The following is a 16,201-nucleotide window of genomic DNA, read 5'->3' as shown; positions in this document are numbered from 1 at the left end:
ATTTTTTCTTTAGATTACCTATATATTTTGACATACTGAGCAATTGTTTTTGCATGGATTGTATGTGGGCCTCTACCAAGGAAGTTGCGTTTTCCACAGTAAAAATTCTCTCCAAGCTTCATCAAGCCTTTTATCAAGATTCTGCAGTTTATGGCTGAGCCCTGATATTTTGAACTCATAGATCGAGTTTTGCACCAACGACCTTGATAATATTAGTAGACATCAGTTGTAATGCTTTTCAAAATGCTTGGTCAAGAGCCAGCTCTTTCACCAAGTCACAACGTTGAAGGGTCGACTCCACTCTAGTTGTCTCTGACTCTCTCTTTTCGTTGATTTTCTTAACACTTCTCGGCATTTTGTCAGCAAAGTGCAACCAAAAATCTTCCTGGGACAAAATATGGAGTTTTCACTTCTGAAAAAAAACTGAATACAAGGTGAACGAGCAAACTAAATGAAAGGATTTCTAACTGATTAGCACCAGAGCTCACAGGAAACACAGCTATGCCATTGCTTGCATCACGTGACCTCCACTGCTTAATTCTTGAGCCCTTGATCTTTGCTCTAATCTCATATTGCCCACTCAGTAATATGTAATTTCAATGCATTCATTGATCTTGACCCAAATTCCAAATTCAATATTCCATCTATCACCAGGATGGCTTAAGTGCACTTCTTCAATACTGCACCCCGCTGACCTCTTAGAACAGAAGAACTAAAACGCTTATACGTAAATTGTTATTTTAAGACTCGAATTTTCCAGTGGTCACTTCACAAATCTTCCAAGCTCCACCTTTCCAACTCACCCAAAAGCATGTTTCTACATTCAGTCAAACATCAGGATGTGTTCAACCATCATGTCAACTGAAGAAGAATTTTTCACTACCTTTGTTTTCGGTGGAATAGGTCCTTCCCTTCATCCCATAGTGGCACATCCAGTCTACCTCTTCAGTTACATAACCAACCCATACTCCACACCAGCTCTATCAAATGCTAAGTATTCCTATGTTAAAATAAAGTTGTCTTTCAGCTTATTCTTGTCTCTTAAATCTGTCACAGTACATAGAATGCTAATAAGCATCTGAACCAGAAATTACACCATTGTTTAAGTCAATTCAAACAAAGCAAGTGCTACTATTTGGTTACCTTCAGTCAATTGTCTTGAAGGAAGAGTCAACATGTATGTATTGAATATGGACATAAACATAAATAGTGATCTGTCCTGTCCTATGTCTGAATGTATGCTGCTTCAGAATTTAGCTGGCAACTATTTTCTGAGTATTATTACCCAGAACTTCTCAAATCAGAATTAAGTCTGGAGTTGCTGAAGAGAAAACTGAAGGACATAGCCCTCATCTGAAAGGTTTGACACCATTTGTATTCAACAGCATTCATTTGTCCTCATTCAATATCAATTATACTCAAAAACAATCATTTAGTCATTATTTAACATCAATTGCACTCAAATCATTTGGTTATTATTTAACCTTACAAGCATCATAACTGATATCAATTGCCCCAAATCACAACACTCAAACATTTGCAACTGGCAACATCACTTGAGCATTCAGACACCAAAAACAATCATAGTCTATTGTCTGTATCTCTAAATTTTGAAGCTTCAAACATCACAAAACTAAGGAAACTTCAGGAAAAGCAGTCTGTTTTGGTGGGATGCTGTTTTGTCTTTCTCATAATCCTTAACTAGGGCAACTCATCAAGCAGCCCACTGTCAACCGAGTTATTTTCTCCACAACGCAAAATTTTATTCTGCCCCTCCAAACTGCTCCCCCAGGGAGTGAGTTTCAAAACTCTTTCAAAAGTCAAACTTGTATGGTAATGAGGGGCAACATTTGAAGGTCTTATGAGGAAAGGCTGAGGGACTTGAGGCTGTTTTCGGTTAAGATGTGACTTAATAGGGGCATATAAGATGATCAGAGGATTAGATAGAGTGAACTGTGAGAGCCTTTTTCTTGGGATGGAGATGGCTAGCATGAGGGGACGTATTTTTAAATTGAGGGGTGATAGATGTAGGACAGATGTCAGAGATAGTAATGACGTGGAATGCCCTGCCTGCAACAGTAGTGGACGTGCCAACATTAAGGGCATTTAAATGGTCATTGGATAAACATATGGATGATATTGGAATAGTGTAGGTTAGATGGGCTTTAGATTGGTTTCACAGGTCAGCACAACATGGAGGGCTGAAGGGCCTGTACGGCACTATAACGTTCTATGCTCTACGTTCTATAAGGCAGTACTAGATCACACTACCAAAAGTTTGGTTCAAGAGGTTAAATGGGTTTTGGAGATTCAAGGAAAATCACAAACCACTTTCCCCACAATTCAGGCTTCTGAACCCGAATTAACAATGATGTTGGGATCTTGAGACCTGTGAGAAAAGTCCTGGTCTGCGGCCAAAATTCTCCCATCTCACCTGCCAAGGGAATTATAGCAGGTGAAGCAGAAAATTTGGCAGACCATTTAAAGGCTGTTGAGCTCAGGTGGGAATTTCCAGTCTTGGGGCGCACACGGCCAGAGAATCCTGCTCAAGATGTCTGAAATGGGGGGTGCAATTTTCCGGTTCTGCCAAAGGGTGAGGTTCACTGCTGCTCGACCAGAAAATCTCGACAGGAAGGTCTTTCAGTCTTCTCACATACAAGGCCCCAAGCAGTCCTTTCAGATCTTCTAGTCTGTTCCACCCCCTCTTACATAGTATATAATTCAGCACAAGCTTCCTCCTCTTCAGTATTGAGCAAGAGTCATATGGATTCGAAACCTTAACTCTGTTTTCTCTCCTTACAGATGCTGCCAGAGTTTCTGCATTTTTCCAGCATTTTCCACGTGTTTCAGATTCCAGCAACCACAATATGTTAATTTTCAGAAGTTCCTCCACTACTGAACTCAAACTGACCACTGTAGCTGTCAGCTTTATCCTTGCACCAGCTTTTGAACAAGTGTGCAACATTGCCACTTTTTCAGTCTTCTGGCACTACCTGTGTCTAATGAAGACTAGAAGGCACCTCTGCAACTTCCATACTGTCCCTTCAGTATCCTTGGAGACATCTCATCCAATCCTGGTACCCTACTTGTTTTATGCCAAGATAACCTAAATCTCCTCCCTCTCACTTGTGAATTCTTCCAATATAGCAGTTACTTCCTCTCTCACCTCAGCCTGGATAGCATTTCTTCCTTCGTAAAAAGCGATACAAAGTACTCATTTAATATTTCTACTATTTCTCCTGGTTCCACATGCAAGTCCCCTTCTTTATCCCAAATCAGCCCTACTCTTTCTTTTACTACACATGTATTTTTCATATGCTTATGGAAGACCTTAGCGGCCAGTCTCTGCTCACGATCTCTCCTTAATATCTGCATGACTTTTCTCACTTCCACTCTGGTCCTTCTATATTCAGTTTGATCAGACCATAGACATGGGAGCTGAACTAGGCCATTTGCCCCAACGAGTCTGCTCCGCCATTCAATGAGATCACGACTTATCTGATGTGATAATCCTCAATGTCACTTTCCTGCCTTATCCCCATAACTCTGTAGAAGGGAATTTCAAATCAGCTAGTGAGACTCACAGACAAATGTAGTCTTTACGGAGACAGGATAGCAAAAAGAGGTTAAATGATTCTTTATAACAAGTTAATATGAACAGTTTGCTCATATCGTTTATAAAATAATGAACGCGGGCAGCACGGTAGCATAGTTGTTAGAATTGCTGCCTCACAACGCCAGGGACCCAGGTTCAATTCCTAGCTTGGGTCACTATGTGTGGAGTTTGCACGTTCCCCATGTCTGCATGGGTTTCCTCCAGGTGCTCCGGTTTCCTCCCACTGTCTGAAAGACATGCTGATTAGGTGCATTGACCCAAACAGGTGCCAAAGTGTGGCAACGAGGGGATTTTCACAGTAACTTCATTGAGCATTGTCAGCCTTGTGACTAATAAATAAACTTTGCTTTAGTATTAAAACAGATGAATATGATTTTAAAGTATACATACTTAAGTAATGAATGTATTTTAATACACAAAATATATTGTTTGCCTCAGTCAAAAAATGCAAATGCTGCAAAGAGTATTGCAAGATCAGAGGTTAGAGCTACAAGCTGGGAATCCATTAGTTAGCAAAAGTATGTATTAGAAAGTTTCAAGTTTTTGAACAAATGTTGTATCTTTATAGCGGCATACATTGTCCAGACATAAGATAATGAAATCCTCAGGCCCAGCAATCACGTAACTTCCTGTCTTGGCAATGTGCCTGTGGGAAAGGTTCATCTATGGAAAGCATCCATAGTTACATAGCAACCAGGAAACGGGTTTAGCCAAGATGGGAGGATGTCCGAATCGAATGAACTAATGAGATATCATTGTACTGAAATGACAGTTTGAAACTGACTGAAGTATCTTGTCAAGAAACTGTACAGACATGTGAACATTAAATGAAATTGATTCCAAGTTAATGAAGAGGTGTATTTTAGATAACAAAAGGGTATAACCATTATGTACTTTGGCTGCAAGCCTAGATCTCAGAGGTTTTTCAGCTCTGAACCTAAGCTGTTTTAACCATTTGGAGACCTCCGAATGGCCTTACATTTATGTTTGTATGTCCTTTTCGATTTTATGTTTTAAAATAAATTTTGTTACATCTTTTGAACAGAGATTTTGCCGTTTGCGAGTTTTTAAATAGAATCTAAGTCTATAGGCATAAATTGGCCACCTTTTAAAAATTCTCCTTGATTCCCTTATCGATTTAAAATCTGTTTATTTCATCCTTAAACGTACTTTAATGGTAAAGAATTCCACAGGTTCACTACCCTGAGAAGAAATTCTTCCTCATTTCTGTCTTAAATGGGCAACCCCCTACAATGAGATTATGCCCTCACGTCCTAGTCCATCCCACAAGAGTCAATGATCACTCAGCATCTATACTGTCAACCCCCGAGGATCAAATATACGTCAAAAAGATCATCTCTCATTCTTCCAAACACCGGCGTACTGCCAGTACATCCACTATCTCTATAGCTATTCCCTTTAATATCTAAGGATGTAATCTATCAGGTCCAGGGAACTAACTGGCATTTAGGCCCATTAGTTTCCCTGGTACTTTTTCCACAGTGATAGTTATTGTATTAATTACCTGCCCCATTTTGTCCCTTAACTATTAAACATTTTTGGATTTCGATGCATCAGTCTTCATGGTACAAGACACTAAGTATTTATTTAATCCTCTACCATTTTCTGGTTCCCCATTATTATTTTCCAGGTCTCATACTTGAAGAGGCCTATGTTCACTTTTGGTTACTATTCCTATTAATATAGTAAAGAAGCTCTCACTGTTTGTTGGTTTTTATATTATTTGCTAGTTTACCCTCAGTTTACTTCTCCCTCTCTACTATTTTTTGGTCATTTGTTGTCAGTTTTTAAGACTTTCGCACTCCTCTGGCTAATCCTTGCGACATTGTACATATTCACAATATCTACAGCACAGCTACTTTTTCCATTCTGGTCCTTCAATATTCAGTTTGATTCTCCATTGTATTTTCTACCTGACATCTGTCATACACGCACTTCTTCCTTTACATCTTTTCCTTTTCTCCCCCCATCCTCCAACCCCTTTTCCCATCTCCAACTCATCTTTCACCTTTTTTTTGGACCAGATATTAAGTAATAATGATGATGAATGGGATGGATAGGGTAGAGGTGGAGAGACTCTTCCCGCTCAGAAAGGACAGTAGGACTAGGGGGCACAGCCTCAAGATAAAGGGGGGGGGGGGTGGTTTAGAACAGAGTTGAGGAGGAACTTCTTCACTCAAAGGGTGGTGAATCTCTGGAATTCTCTGCCCGTTGAGGTGGTGGAGGCTGCTTCGCTAAATATTTTTAAGACGCAGGTTGATGGGTTTTTGACAAGCGAGGGGATTAAGGGTTATGGGGAGAGGGCGGGAATGTGGAACTGAGCCACGACAGATCAGCCATGATCTTATTCAATGGCGGGGCAGGCTCAAAGGGCTAGATGGCCTACTCCTGCTCCTATTTCTTATGTTATGTTCTTAATTAATTTCTTTGTATTTTTCAAGTGCAGGTTACTGAGTGATTTGGGTAGTTCGGAGCACATTATCAAATTTGATGTTAATATCAGTCTAACTTAAAACTTTTGTTGTCAAATCGTAATTAAGCGCATTAAGCACACTTGAATGCAAAATTGGTGTTAAAATCTTTGATCTGGGAGAGTGCCTATTGGTAGTAAGAACATAAAAAAAGTGTAATTCTGAATTATTTTTGAGGTACAAGGATTAGCTTGAACCTAGTTTTCCTGAGTTATATATACCTGCACAGTGGACCAATTCTGCTAGATCAAGCAGCCCGTTCAATACTGGCAGAGTTAAAAGCAAACATCAATGTTAACTCTGTTTCTCTCTCCACAGATGCTGCCAGATTTACTGCGTTTTTCCAGCAGTTTCTGTTTTATTTCTGACAGAGTTAGCCTTCATGCACCAGAACTGCATTTGCAGGTATCCTGGATTCCTGAACATTTCACCCTAGCTTTTTCCTGACAGGAACATCCTGTGTGTTCACAAATCCCTAAACTGCAGTTCCAGCGCTCTCTAACCTCACAATTCTTCCAGTGCTCTCACAGACCCTGGATTCTAGAGCTTGGGTTCTGGGTCTCCTTCCATAAGTACTAAAGCCTCACCCTCGCACCACCCAAATTCAGAACTACCACGCAGTGCTCCTAAATGTCGCTTCCCAGTACTCCCAAATTCAGTGCAATCCTAAATATTGGAACTGTGTGCCTTGCAATACTACTTGGCATTGTGGTTCTGACAGCCAGAGGGCAAGAGAGTAATTCACTACCACTTTCTGGGGCACTAAGGAGGAAGGAATCCAGAGAGGATTCAGTTGGCAGTTTTACTAGAACCGTCAGGTCCCTGAAGTCTGTAATGGACATGCTCATGTCCTTGTGTCTAGACTATGTATCACAGAAGTTCATCTGAACAGCAAAGTGACAACAACTTGAATTTCAAGTTTTATATAATGACTGCATTTCACTAAAATGGCTTTTCATAAAACCTCTGGGTGTTCACAGTAATTCTGCGTATTTTTTTCTCTATGCATTTTCATCAAGTGCTCTTAGCACTTGATAAAGCAAGGGTTTATAATGCTGAAGTGACTTGATATCACAAGAACCCTAAAAGGGCATGCAGCAACCAACATATCTTTCCAAGAAATTTTATACAATTCATTTCTAAGTTTACAATAACATTCAGACAGATGGCAGCAAACAGAAGTATTACAAATATTTGAAAGACAGATTGAAAGTCCAACCACACACCAATCCACACAAAGTTTTCTATGTGACTGGTAATACAAGCCATAGCTTTAGAATACTTGACAACTCCGTTATGCAATATCGTGTGAAGTAGTTTAGGATGACATTTTAAAAAAAAAACCTTAGTGAAACAAAGAATTGTTATATTGTCCTTCCTCCTCTCAGAATTTTAAATTATTGGCTGGATTTAATGCAACCCCTTGCAGTGGAAACCATTGCAGCTGGGCCCACTTAGTTGTGGGATCGGTCTTATCTAAGTGTCCCAGCAGCATCAAAACTTTCACACTTAAGCCAGAGGTTGCCAAGGGATTCCTAGTTGCATGCTCATTAATGAGCCAACTGACACCTATTACCCAATTCCAGCACAAGTCAGTGTTCATTCAGGCATTAAATGAGAGATGTATGGCTTTCCTGTGCCTCCATAAAGCTTACCAGCAATGATATACCTCTGAAAGCTACCCCAACATTGCCTCACCAGCAAGATTTATCACAATCACAATACAATTGGTGGTATAAATGGTGACTACAAATATGACTCCTTTAATGCCACCTGGTCTCAAAAAGCTTTTTCACCTTATTCACTTTGAAGCAATAAAACTTGTGGTGGCGTACACTGAAAGCAAATGCATGTTTAATGACTATGTAATGAAAAATTGCTCATTAGAAAATTTGTTCCCCAAGCAAAAACCTACCACCTGCAAGGTTCAATTTCTATAGACTATTTCATGCTGCATGATACTTGTGCCAAAACTCCATAAATGGCTGGTGACAATGCCCTCATATGCATACATTATTCTTCAGTAATGGAGTTGTTACATATTCTACACAACAGATACTGTGCCGACTGGAATTCCAGTACAAACTGGCATGGTGTACCGGCTCAATGATTCCAAGAACGATAACTTAAAAGTCTAATTACTTCATGAGATCTGGCAAAGTAAGAGGAGCCAGCCAGATCATCCAAGGATGTACTGAACTAAGCATGTCTGCAACTTAAAATCAGCACTTGCTCATATGACAGCACAGAACTCTTCTATAACTTAAGCTCTAAAATATGCATTGTGTAGTTCATTTATACCATGCTCATTTGATAGGGTCTAACTGCATCTCAAGCCAACTGAAGATCATATTTTCATTTTAAGACAGTCCACATCAGCAGAAAGAAAGATGACTGACTTTCCAGCAGTTTTATATGGAGAAAGTATTAGGACTTCAGGTGAGGCAGACCACACAGGCAGTCGGAAATGGGGAAAGAGGGATTTGTTTTAACTGGGGTTCATAATGACATTATGCCTTTCTTCCTTCTCATCCTTTTAAACCCTGCAATATCTGGACCAAACAGCAAATGAACTCTGCTCTCAGCAGATTCATTCTAATCCATCTTCCTCCTCAAGGTACTGCCAAGGAAAAAGCAGAAGTGGAATAATTGGCGTATCTGCAAGTGGTCAAAGAGTATGCAGAAATGCAGTGTATTTTTTAAATGGAAGATTATAAAACGTCAATATCCAAAGAGACCTAAATGCTCTTAGTCATAAGTCATCGAAAGCTAACATTCAAGTGCAAAGAACAAAGAACAAAGACAGCCCGGGAAACAGGCCCTTCGGCCCAACGAGCCCGCGCCGCCATCTCAACACCACCAGTCCACCTCTCTACCCATGCAACAAGCAATTTAGGTGGCAAATGGTATGTTCTTTATTGCAAGGAGATTTGTGTATAGGAGTAATGCAGAATTGCTGCACTGGAAGAGGTTTGGTGAGACCACACTTTGATATCGTGTGCACTTTTGGTCTCCTTACTCAAGGAAGGATATAGTGGCCATTCAGGTGATGTTTTGGCCGTGACTGTCTTCTGGGTAACAAATTCCACAGGCTTACCACTCTGGATGAAGAAACTTCTCCTCATCTGTCTTGAAAGGTTTACCCAATATCCTTAGACTATGACCTCTGGTTCTGAACACCTCCACCATTGGGAATATCGTTCCTGCATCTATTCTTTCTAGACCGGTTAGAATGTATAGATTTCTATTAAAATCACCCTCTAAACTCCAGCAAACATAATCCTAACTAATTCAATCTCTCCTCATAAATCATCCCACATCACAGGAATTAGTCTGGTAAACCTTCTCTGCACTCCCAATAGAGCAAGGACATCCTTCGTCAGATAAGGAGACCAAAACTTCAAATAAATATTTCACGTATGGCCTTACCAACATCCTATATAATTGTAGCAAGACATTCCTGCTGTTGTACTCGAATCCCCTCGCTATTAAGGCCAACATACCATCTGCCACCTTTATTGTTGCTGCACCTGCAGGCATATCTTCAGCCACTCGTATACGAGGACACACAGGCCTCCCAGCACATTGCCCTCTCAACTTGTAGTCATTCAGGTAATAATCTGTCTTCCTGTTTTTGCCAAAGTGGATAACATAAAATTTATTCATACTACACTGCATCTGCCATGCATTTGCCCACTCACTCAGCTTATCTTAATCACACTAAAGCATCTCTCCAAACTCCTCACAATTCATCCTTCCACCCAGCTTTGTGTCAGCTGCAAAGTTGGAGATAATACATTTAGTTCCCTCATCGCAATCATTAATATATATTGTGAATAGCTGGATTCCCAGCTCCGACTCCTGCAGTCCTCCACTAGTCACTGCTTGTTACTTGGAAAAAGACCCGTTTATTCCTACTTTTGGTTTCTTTTCTGCCAACCGGATTTCAATCCATCTCAATACATTATACCCAATCCACTACTAGCACTCCCATCTCTAATTACTGGCACAATTTCTGTTCTTTTGCAGACTGCTAGCTTCATTAAGCTAGCACTGCCCTAGGATTCTCTGACCTCTAGTTTCCTGACTGCACAAACTATAAAAGGCTCCCAGGGCTTCTTCTGAGCCTTAACCTTGTTCTGCATGGAACTAGTGACCTTCTGCCACTTTCTCAGCTATACAGAACTTCTCCTATGCCCTAACTACCTGGAGTCTAATAGCTCCATGAGCTTCTCTATGAGCTGCAAACTACATGGGGTCCAAACTGCAACACCCAGCTACAAATAATGGTTCTCAGGGCTTCTCTCAGCTCTAAGTGTCTAGGGGCTGTGAACAGCGGCATCTTTTTGGTATGATCTCTTGCCCTGATGCAGAACAGTCAGCTAAATTGAAACCAAAACAAAACCTTAAGATCCACCCATATCCATGACGACATAGCCTTCCAGGGTTCACTGAATGCTTTATACTAATTTACCTCTAAGACCCAAATATCACATCTCTTTGGAGCACAGTTTCTTGCAGGCAATGTGGATATTGTGTCTCCAGGTATCCAGCTAAGAAAGCCCACCTGCTGATTTATAGCCCCATTTCTTCTACTCTGACTCTGTTAAGCTAATAATGGCTACCTTTATTTTAGCTGTTCCAACAATCTCTAAAGCCCAGCATTTTATTTACCTTACCTTTTGGCCTATTATTAATCTTTGCAGCATTATATGCCTTTTCTTTCAAGCTGGTACCATCCTCAATTTCTTTAGTTAGCCACAGATAGTGAAGCTTTTCTCTGTTTTTCTTTCTCAATGGAATATATCCAAAAGCTTGTGAAGTATCTCCTAAAATGTCTGCCACCATTTATCTCTATCTTACCTTTTAACTTTTCCAGATCCACTGTACCCAACTCTGTATTCACACTTTGGCAAATGCCTTTATGTATAGTTTTAGACCAATGTTACTGACATTCAAATTGAATGTGAATTTCCATTATTTATGATAATTTTCCCTAGGCTAGAGGATCCCTTATTATATCATTAATTAATCCTGCCTCATTACACATTCCCAGATCTAAAATTGCCTGCTTCCTGGTTGGTTCCAAAACATATTGTTCAAAAGAAACTGTGTTGAATACACTATGAACTAATGTTCACTAGGCCATCTTTGACAATTTGATTTAAAGTATAAAATTTTTTAAAGTTTTAAGTTTATTTATTAGTGTCACAAGTGGGCTTACATTAACACTGCAATGAAGTTACTGTGAAAATCCCCTAGTCACCACACTCTGGCACCTGTTTGGGTGCACTGAAGGAGAATTTAGCATGGCCAATGTACCTAACCAGCACATCTTTTGGACTGTGGAATGAAACCAGAGGACCCGGAGGAAACACACACAGATGGGAGAACATGCCATCTCCACACAGGCAGTGACCCAAGCCGGGAATCGAACCCGGGTCCCTAGTGCTGTGAGGCAGCAATACTAACCACTAAGCCACTGAGCTGCCCCCTTTAAGAAGATTAAAATCACCCACAATTAAAGCAGTACAAGGATACTGTGCCTTTAAGAAATGTCTCAGTCATGAAAACTGGTACAGTTCGATTTCAATTTCCTCAGATTAATTTCTATTGTTTTGGCTATGTTACATGCAACAAATATAGCTTAGACATTTAGCTTGGTAGTTGCCTCTAAGACTCCCAGGTCTATTTTGGCTGCATCATCTTTTTCAACATCATTCATGGAACGTGTACATAATGTGTCAAGTTGGTTGTGGGGCAGGGCGTACAACGGCAGGTCCGAGTGGCGGTGGCCAGATGAAGGATCTGGGAAATGATGGCCATGGTGTAGGGTCACAGCATTCAGGTAGGCAGTCAGTACGTCTGGAAGATAGCTGTTACAGATCGGAGGGGAGGGTATGATGATGGGGTTAATTGGCATGGTGGGGGACTGGGGGGTTATTGGGCAGTGGTTTTCTGGGGAGTCAGCTGATGAGTTACCCAGGGGCTCAACTAAGTTTTAATCTGTCCAACATTTCCCAGGTAACTATTCAAGTGAGTACTGTGCAACCATTCAAAGTCTCCGACTCTACTCAAGAGTCGGAGACATTAGCCAAGTGTCACAAGGAGCAAGGGCTCATCAGAAGTTTAAACTTCCTAAGCAGTTCCCATAGGTCCATCATTCAGGACTTCCATAGGATCCTGATGCACATTTAGGCGTAAATCCAAATTCCTGCAATTTGGAGACCAGAAAATTTGTTCCATGATTTTTCAGACTAGAAAACATTGGTTTATTATATATGACAGTATTCTCTGTATTGATTCACAAACATGGTCATGATTTGGATTTAAAAGTTATCTGGAAATGGAATTACATTGCACGACAGAATTCATGTCAAGCATCTCTATGAATATTGGCTTAGTCTCCTGAGACTGAACAGAATTCAACTAATGATTACAAACAGCATGTTTAAAAAGGTTGAAACATTGATATCATAGCCAGTATTAATCAGTTAAAATATGTTCAATTTTAAAATGGAGAGGTTACTCTTAAGCCAGCATTTACACAAGATGAAGTGTTAGAACATCAATTTACCTTCCGTAGTTGTGCTTCGAGTTTAGTGCATTCCTCTTTCTGCTGTTCAAGAGATATCTCCAGTGATTTCAGCTTGGAATCCTTCTTCAGTCCAGATGAAGCCAAAGATGATGCATGCTCTTTCAGGTCCAGGAGCATAGCCTACAGCATTAAATTTATTAGTGCTTTTATTCAAACATTGTTAACATAATGATTTGATGCCAGCTGATGTTACTACTAGACAGTCAGGTCACAGGATGGGACCTTGGCTCAATAGACCATAACATTTTTTTAAACAATGTGGATGAACATGGCCACAGAACCGCGAATTAACTTTTAACAAAAGACCAAAACATTTATAAAGATGAACAGATTAACTATAGTACACTACTTCCTTGCTACCACAACACTTTTATGATACATTGCACTCTGAAACCAAGTGGAAGATGCCGCCCAACATAACTCCTGCAGGATTTCCAATTCCCCCTCTGCACCCCTGCTGGTACTTGTCTAGTCTTACTGGAAATCGGACTTCTACACAAGTGTTTCCAAACTCTACTCTCAAAGAAACACGTTTGGAATCGTCCCCAAACAAAGTTTTCTCTTGGATGTCTTCACCAAGGTTCCGCTTTAATGACTTCAATCTCTCCTTTCAGTATGCCTCTGCCTTGGATTTCCAAATGCAGTAACACAACCTCTCAGGTACCCAGACATGCCAACAGAACATCACTGCTTCACAGGCTGTATTAAGGTGTCGGTGACTTTAGGACTTCAGATGTCTGGCATCTCACTAGCTGATTTCTGCAAGTGTGCATCTTTCACCTCTGTCTTTAACTGAGAGCCTCCCTCTGCCTCTTGAATAGTGAATAATACCTTTTACTTTAGTCTTCCTGGGCCTACTCTTCCATTTCCTGTTTTTTAAAGAACTCTCTGTTCTATAGCTTCTGGACTTGTTTTCTACATCTTACTCAACTGTCCTGCCTCTGCTGGTAGTTTCTGAGAGAGTTCCTTTCTTCCCAGTTACCTAATTCCAACTGAACCACAAATATGGGGCCCCGGTTGATAAGCAACAGCTCAGATTCTTCACCTCTATAATTGCTTTTACATCATAAACCTTTCATTACAATGCAGCCACAGTTTAAAATGAAACCAAAACACACAGACAGACAAGCACCTTTGTTTAATATAAAGCAATGTAAAGTTTTAACTCTTCTCATGCAGAAACACAAAATTAAACTTAGTTAAAACTATACCTTATTTCTGTTACACACAAATACAAACAAAGATTTCTTAAAACTACCTGGTTCCTGACAGTAGCTCACACAGGGAAATTTCCATCCTGTTTCAGATTTTCATTTCAGGTTCCTCCATTCTCATTGCCATTTCTGCCCTGAATTTTCTGACGTGTACCTACTCTAAAATTGCTCTACCAATTTTCCTACCCATACCAATAGTCATTTTTCACTTTAGCATGTCCCAGTGACACTCTAGTCAATCACAAAAATTCCAATAGAGTATTGTAAGAAGTATCGTAAATAATTGATATCTGGAATTTATTGCTGTGATTCACCTTGAATTTGAGACAACCTGTGATTCCAGTTTTGTTGATATATCCCATTGAGTTAGCTAAATTGCTCAATAAGGTCATTCCATGGCATCCATTATTTTTTACATCTCGCTTTTAAATAAGAAATATTCATGTTTGATAAACTTCCTCACTTTACATCACATACTACTACATGGAAAAGCATTTATTACTCACCTCCTTTTCTGAGACATCTCCTTGGAGACCACTAACCCGTTCTTTAACTTCTTTTAACTCCTTCTTGTAAGCATCAATTTCTTCTAGCTTTTCTCTTTCATCTCTCTCTCTCTGGTCTTTAAGCCGCTCAATTATCCTCTCCTGCAACAAGTTAATACAATCAAGTATTAGTGAGAAAAATAAATGTTTACTCATGGTGATTAACGAGACACAATGTTATTATCTCAGTGTCCAAAGGTGATATAATTTTGTGCATCCTCTAAATCTCATGCCATCAAACCTGCTATCAGAACTGTTGCCCTTGAACTCAGGTCAACTGATGCCATAGAAAAATACACTCTAAAAAGCTTGAATTCTTGTACAACAAATCTCCTTTAGCATACTCTACCAAGTTACCATAAAATTCACAAGGCATCAAGCTTTGTTATTCACAAAGTAGCTAACTTGTTCCTCAAAGTAACTAATCTCTGACTTACTTTGTTACACATACAAGTATTTGAAAGGTATCAAAACTTCATAAAATATCCAAACTCGCATCTTAAGCTTAAAGACACAACCAGTGGCGAGGTGAACTGCTCAGATTCCCTGTTGGTGGGGTTTCTTTTATGGCTCCAAGTCCCAGACTCAGGGTCTTGCTGCTTCTTGTACAGTGTTTGATCCTGTGTTCCTGCTGTTGATGTCTCAGTGTCTCTTCTCCTTATAGAAATCCTGTTAGCACTGATCATGCTTCCATTCACTTACTCCAAGGATAGGCACTAAGTCACACTGTTTTGGTCACAAATACAGACAGTCGTGCCTCTGTCAGGAGGTCATAATTCTCTCGCAAACACGACACACAGGGATGTGTGTTCAATCACTGTCCATTCAACGCATAGCAACAGCTACTGTCCAATCAATTCCCAGGTTTGTTCCATTGCTGCAATCCTGCTCTTTGCTGCTTCAACATCCTTAGTCTGGTAGAGTTAGCCCTTTTAACAATCAGGCTTTTGCTGGAGTCTTTATGAATGCCCATCAGGCTGCAGAACATAGGAACAGAGGTCAGGCATCCAATCAGATCATAGATTATCTTCAAATTCTCTTTATTTATGATGTTTTTCCTCCATATTCCCTGATCATTTCCATAACAAAAATTTCAGTCTGCATCTTGAAATTACATTTCATCCAGCTTCCACTGGATTTTGGAAAAGAGAGTTCCAAATTTCCATGTAACTTTATGTGGAACACTGCTTCCCAATTTCACTCCTAAATGGTTTAGTTCCAATTCTGCCTTATTCTGTTTTCTCCAACCAGACGAAGTGGTTGCTCTGTATCTCTGCTGCAAAAGCCTTCTATCATTTTAAATAGCTTGATTTGATCACCTCTCAGCCATCAAAACTCGAGGGGAAACAAATCAAGTTTGGGCTACCTTATCTTCCTAATTTAACCCTTTAAAATCAGTGGACTGGATCTTACATTGCCAAATCAGACAGGACACTCCCACCAGCAAAAGTGAAATAGGGCACCATAATAAAGGGCTGACAATTCAATATCAACATGCCAGTCTTCAAAAACATGGAAGGCAAGCACAGGTGTGGAAATCAGCAGCCCATGTGTCATTTTGAACTTAATTACCAAGTTATTATTAGAACCATATATGCAAGAACTTTTTTTAAAAATTTGGAAGGAAACTACATTATTTGAACACTTGGAAGCTAGCCTGGATTATAATTTTAAAAAGTCATAAGCTCATGTTGGACTGCAAACAAGGATGTCTTTTCTAAGAAATCACATGACTT

The 16,201-nt window shown here is 40.0% G+C and overlaps 1 protein-coding gene across 4 annotated transcripts in view; it reads right to left on the bottom strand.

Annotated features, from left to right (window-relative positions):
- Positions 1–16,201, bottom strand: part of LOC145344087 (ELKS/Rab6-interacting/CAST family member 1-like) — a 789,164-nt gene that overhangs the window by 632,091 nt on the left and 140,872 nt on the right. For all 4 annotated transcript variants that reach the window (XM_080190908.1, XM_080190909.1, XM_080190910.1 and 1 more), the window contains 2 exons: positions 14,427–14,567; positions 12,686–12,826 (listed from right to left, as the gene is read on the bottom strand). In XM_080190908.1, the coding sequence (XP_080047034.1) occupies positions 12,686–12,826; positions 14,427–14,567 (282 nt within the window). The remainder of the gene's footprint in view (positions 1–12,685; positions 12,827–14,426; positions 14,568–16,201) is intronic.

Source organism: Carcharhinus amblyrhynchos, chromosome 6, assembly GCF_965287045.1.
Source record: "Carcharhinus amblyrhynchos chromosome 6, sCarAmb.v2.hapA, whole genome shotgun sequence".
Lineage (NCBI taxonomy): Eukaryota > Metazoa > Chordata > Chondrichthyes > Carcharhiniformes > Carcharhinidae > Carcharhinus > Carcharhinus amblyrhynchos.
The sequence above is the reverse complement of the archived record's forward strand: the minus strand, read 5'-3'. Positions and strand labels throughout refer to the sequence as shown.